Genomic DNA, 5,000 nt, shown 5'->3' on the forward strand with positions numbered 1-5,000 from the left:
GCTCAATTCCCGTCACCGAGACACAAGCGCTGACATACTTTCCCGTTTGCTTGTCAAGCACTTTACCCACGAGATGAACGATTCCATCTTGCTCCAAGTGGTCAAGCCAGAAGAATCTCAATGAACCATCCTTCTCCATTACATTCTCGGGCTTTGTTGAACCAACAGGGGCGCTGACGGTATCAAGCTCAGATGTTTGATTGGAGGAAGATGCCGCAAGGGATTCTTGAATGGCGGACCAATGTTTGGCGTTTGCTTTGACTTTGGGTTTGCCATTGGTACGAGGCTTGACAGATTGTATTTCTTCTATTTCTGGCGCGGCTTCTGGAGCGATGGCAAGGACAGGTGAGGGCTCCCGCTTGATTACGTTCTTGACAGACGTTGAGTTGATAACTTTGCGCTTAGCACCGGCCGCACCATTGAGTTTGTTGGTTGCTGTGAGAGGTCTGGTTTTGCGCACTTGAATCTCCTCTTCTTCCTCACTGTCTACAAGCTCGGGTTTGACAGCTACATCCTCAACATCCATAGTATCGTCGAATGAATATTCGTTTTCTTGATCCCTGTCACGACTCATCCCTCTCGGGGTGATAGTAGCATCTGAAACCCGAGGCTTCTTGCCCATCACGCCGCGCTTCGCGTCCCATACAGGCTCGTCATCGCTATCCCCTCCGTACCTCTTCCTCGATGAAAAGAACGAGCTATCGGAACTGGGAGCTTGGTAACCATCGGAGGACGGGATCTCTGGAGAAGACTTCCGTTTGCGGCTAGCCGTCTCATTTGAAGCGGCTGTCACTGAGGACAAGAGATTGGCCATAAAATCGTCCTCTTGTATCGCGCTGGGGATGGCAGCAGCACGATAGGTTGATGATGTAGAGCGTCGGGAATAGTCAGAGTAGCTCGCTTTGGGTTTGGGTTTTAATGATTTGGGAGCTTTACCAGAACTGGCGAGTGCTTTGGCTTTGGCCTTAGCTCTTTTCAATTTTCGCGCTGCATTGACGCGTCAGCTGGAAGTCATTAGGAGCACGCATTAGCATCATTTACCTTTCCTCAGCTCCTCGTCCTCCCCTTCAAAATCATCTTCATCTTCACTTTCCTCGTCATCTCTCTCCGCACCATCCCAGTCTTCCAACCCGTGGTCGACATAATCACCACCGTCGTCATCCTCGATAAAGTCGTCTTGATCGTTACGCGAGCCAACAATGGAGCGATACTGTTCGTCTGTGACGGAGTCGTAAATCTTCGTTTCTTCGGGCTGTTCAATGTGGCAAAGACGTTGCGAGCAGACCAAATCAGTACGCGTCTATTTTCTGTTGCTCAACGCGAACGCGTGCACGCACCTTCCAAAGTGAAAGTCGGCCACCCTTCGCACGACATTCCAGCAGAGTCTTCAAAGCGTCCTTCGACATATTTGGACTCTCCTGATGTAGATAAGATTAATATTATAGAGGAGATGCCAATGAACAGAACAAGAGTCAAAATAGACAGCTTCAATAAACGGACGAGAAGCGGGCAAAAACGAACATAAGCAGAGTCGCGTCGCGTCGATAAATGAGGGTTAAGTTAAAGAGCATCATGTCTTACGTAAAGTATCCGTTTTCGGTACACCTTTTCGTGTTAGTACATATCGTCACTATGAGTCTTGTTGTTGAAACGGATTGTTTAATAAGACGCGTCCGACAACCAATACAAAAATCGTCAAATACGTCTCAATCAGCCTAGGAGACCTCGACGTATTCCGATCGTACCCAGCGGCCATTTGATAAATGTTTACCAGTGCGATGTGGGAGCCTAACATTGGAGCTGTTTATGAAAATCTTTCCGGTGCGCTTCGTTCGTCTCTCGTTGCACGTATAATACAAGTTTGGTGTTGTTGCTGGCATGTACTTACCGTTCCTTTAGTTACAGAAGGTAAGTATGGTGACCGACGTCATTCAAGAGCTCCCGGACATAGCCGACGCCCTGAATAATAAAATAATTCACCGCCTCTCTATTCGGGGGGAAGGACGAACTGCTGCTTTCTAACGTTGTTGCCTTTTGAAGGGCAAAGGTGCCAAAACTTTCCACCATCATCCGCCATTGAGAGAAGTATGGTTCATATTTTGTATGTCTGTGGATAGTCTGTAATGGATTGGGGTAATGGGTACGGTATATCCTGTAATCTGTCGAGCTTAATAAATTGGCGACTGACGTGCTTCTTGTTTTACATACTTTTTCTTCTTTTTCTTGGCTTTGAGCGACACCAAGTAACCGATGATTGACTTGGCATTCCTCTCTCTAACTCCATATCCCCAATGAGCTGCATTACGCTCGGCGCCTGGTTTTAGTGCTTATGCTTGCTGCTTTGATGATGCATGGTATCAATACACAGTGTCCACTAAGCTCAGTAATAAGACCAGAGCGTCTAAGCAATCCTCAAATTTTGGAATCATCTACATTCGTTCATGCCATATACGTATCATACCATCTATTATGAAGAGAGACTTTCGGGAACTCATAATGCAACGGGGAAAAGGCAAGTCCTAAACTTTCCTCCCTATGCTTTCACATGTCGTGTTACTCTGCAATCGTTCTTTGTGTGAGAAGCATAGCCTTCCTTTTGTCTTGTACTAAGCGCAGACCGGTTGGGGGGGGGGGGGGAGGAGGGAGGGAAGATGAATATATGGAGGTGTACGTTGAAGTACTTTGTGATGCAGGGAATATATTTTTCGATCGTTGACTCATGGAAGGTTGAAGGTGATAGGTGGTGGTAGGTGGATAAAGGAAACTTGGTGTATTATTATAAATGAATGATTAATGTTTTGGGAATACAGTTTGATGGAATGATCTTTTGAGAGCAGAAAGGAATCGTAGAACGGAACTTGGTTTGATCATTTTTTTCCCCTCTTCCTTCTCTTATTGTGTCCATGGACACCGACTGTCCTGCGTCTTGTCTCGCCTTCAGTGACGCACGAAACGCACTGAAAGCCATGATGCTTAGATGATGCCTTTAAGCAATGACACAACACCCAAATTTTTTCTCCTCCTTCTCCCTCCCCCAATCTTTCCGTCCTCCCGCATCAAAGCTCCCATTCGGGGCACCCACCCCGCCATGCCCCGCATCCCTGACTAAGACTGCTGCTCGCGTAGCAGCTTCAAATACGGCATCGACATTTCGGTTTTGCAAAGCTGAAGTTTCAAAGTATCCCTTTGCGCCGATGGAGTCTGCTATTCTTTGGCCCTATGAAGATGGAATAAACCATATCAGCGGCTTTCTATGAGATTTGACGGGTTGAAAGTCAAAAGGGAATTGGGAATGAAAGGGAAGGAGGAAGAGTGGAGGAAGACTTACAGTAGCATGATCTGTGAATCGTTCGGGAGAGTAAGTGCCATTCGCAACAGCCTTGTCACGGAGATCGGCCTTGCATGCCACAAGAATGACAGGGATAGCTTTGCCACAGATAGACCTAACTTCCTCTATCCACTAGTATTCAAGATTTTCAGCTTTACATTGCATGGTATACGGAAAACACAAGTGGCAGGACTCACTTTTTGGGTGACATTCTCCAGTGAGTCAGGTGTATCTACCGCAAAGGCGATGAGAATTACGTGCGCTTTGGAATAAGAAAGGGGTCGTAGTCTTTCATACTCTTCTTGACCGCTGTACGATACCACGTCAGTCTCGAAATTGGTAACATAGCAAGATGAACCCACGCAGTGTCCCACAAAGCCAGTTGAACAGGCTTTCCGTCGAGTTCAATCTCCGTCACATAGTTGTCAAACACTGTTGGTTCCTATTTTTGTCGGATTGCTTATCATCAGCACAGCTTTTGGAGTTGGAAGGGGATGGGTGAATACCTACATAGCTCTCTGAGAAGTGACCGACTGCAAACACGTTGAGCAACGAGGTCTTTCCTGCTGCGCCGTCCCCAACGATGACGAGCTTTCTCCTAATCTGGACACAATTGCTTTCACGTCAGCTCTATCCACAAGTGAATGGAGTAAGTCGATGATACAGAAAATAACTCACTGCACGGTTGTTGGGACTTGAAGACATGATTATAGCCTGTATATACTAGTATACCTAGAATGCTGGTATCAACTATATATAGAAGAGTACTAGAAAATGCAAAGCGATGCAGAGTGCTGAATTAAAACCTCGACGTCGACGCGAAAAGCTAGAAGCAATACCCTCTATAACCGTACGCCAGTTCCTCTCGACAATTTAAAGATTCACGTAACGGGAATTTGAGTTACCGTTGCTCCGGGGCGAGTGAATCCGGGGAGTATGTAGATGCGAGAGAATGAAGGTGGGAAAAGGCGTCGTAGGCCCCCTTGGTGAGAAAAATGGAAATTTAGGTCGTGGGTTTTTTTATATGGTTCACTTTCACTTGTGAAGTGCGGATCTGCAAGTGAAGTGGACTTGCGCTATGTGCGAAAAAAAAAGAAGAGAAAGGAGCAGAAAGAGCTGAAAGGAGCTGGAAGGTGGCGAGTTCCCAAAGAAAGAAAAGAAGCTTCGGGTGGTAATAAAGAACTGATCAAAGATCAGAGACCAAAATCATCAGAGATCGAAGATCCGGCAGACGGCGATGCGCGCGGCGTGTGGTGCAGCGTTGCGGACGAGATGACGAACGGCGAGGAGTGGGCAACGAAGGCCGATGCGAAAGGCGGCGAGGAAGCAGGAGGGGATGATGGAAACGACGGGGTAGGTAGGGTGGGGTTAGGAAAGCCAATGTGGTGACTGACAGGGTGATTTGCCAAGCGGGGTATTACGGGAAGCAATATGGGATCAAGAGCCGGAGACGGAGAGGAGGGTGGAGGGAGTCGTGGGCGGTTATTATTATACGACGGAAGCAAAAGTCACGCACAGACGTGAGCGAGATGCATACGGCGGCGTCGCCGTGCGTTGTGTATATAATTGATGCTCGTAATAACGTGGTAGCGGCTGCAGCGAGAACATTGCTTGTAGCGCACACGTTTTGATGGGCGATCGTTGATGGGAGAAATTCCAATCCACACAGCCG

At 47.4% G+C, this 5,000-nt stretch overlaps 2 protein-coding genes across 3 annotated transcripts in view; both read right to left on the reverse strand.

Moving 5' to 3' along the window:
* The window catches only part of CNF04130 (DNA polymerase alpha catalytic subunit, putative), a 5,622-nt gene extending 4,143 nt beyond the window's left edge, over nt 1–1,479 (reverse strand). The window contains exons 1-3 of the mRNA XM_024657448.1: nt 1,338–1,479; nt 1,042–1,252; nt 1–987 (exon numbers count right to left, since the gene is read on the reverse strand). The exon at nt 1–987 is cut by the window's left edge and continues 36 nt beyond it. Of these exons, the coding sequence (XP_024513042.1) occupies nt 1–987; nt 1,042–1,252; nt 1,338–1,406 (1,267 nt within the window). The 5' untranslated portion in view covers nt 1,407–1,479. The remainder of the gene's footprint in view (nt 988–1,041; nt 1,253–1,337) is intronic.
* A 957-nt stretch (nt 1,480–2,436) lies between these two features.
* Nucleotides 2,437–4,947, reverse strand: CNF04140 (Rho small monomeric GTPase, putative). 2 transcript variants are annotated; one of them, XM_571709.1, is made up of 7 exons: nt 4,845–4,947; nt 4,007–4,717; nt 3,839–3,931; nt 3,691–3,770; nt 3,526–3,637; nt 3,329–3,460; nt 2,437–3,217 (listed from the first exon to the last, which is right to left on the reverse strand). In XM_571709.1, the coding sequence occupies exons 2-7, from the start codon at nt 4,031–4,033 to the stop codon at nt 2,987–2,989; spliced, it is 675 nt and encodes a 224-aa protein (XP_571709.1). In that variant the 5' UTR covers nt 4,034–4,717; nt 4,845–4,947; the 3' UTR covers nt 2,437–2,986. The 2 variants fall into 2 exon arrangements, with proteins under 2 accessions (XP_571709.1, XP_024514515.1); XM_024658589.1 differs by lacking the exon at nt 4,845–4,947 and having other exon boundaries at nt 4,007–4,817.
* Between the last annotated feature and the right edge of the window lie 53 nt (nt 4,948–5,000).

This window comes from Cryptococcus neoformans, assembly GCF_000091045.1.
Source record: "Cryptococcus neoformans var. neoformans JEC21 chromosome 6 sequence".
Taxonomy (NCBI): domain Eukaryota; kingdom Fungi; phylum Basidiomycota; class Tremellomycetes; order Tremellales; family Cryptococcaceae; genus Cryptococcus; species Cryptococcus deneoformans.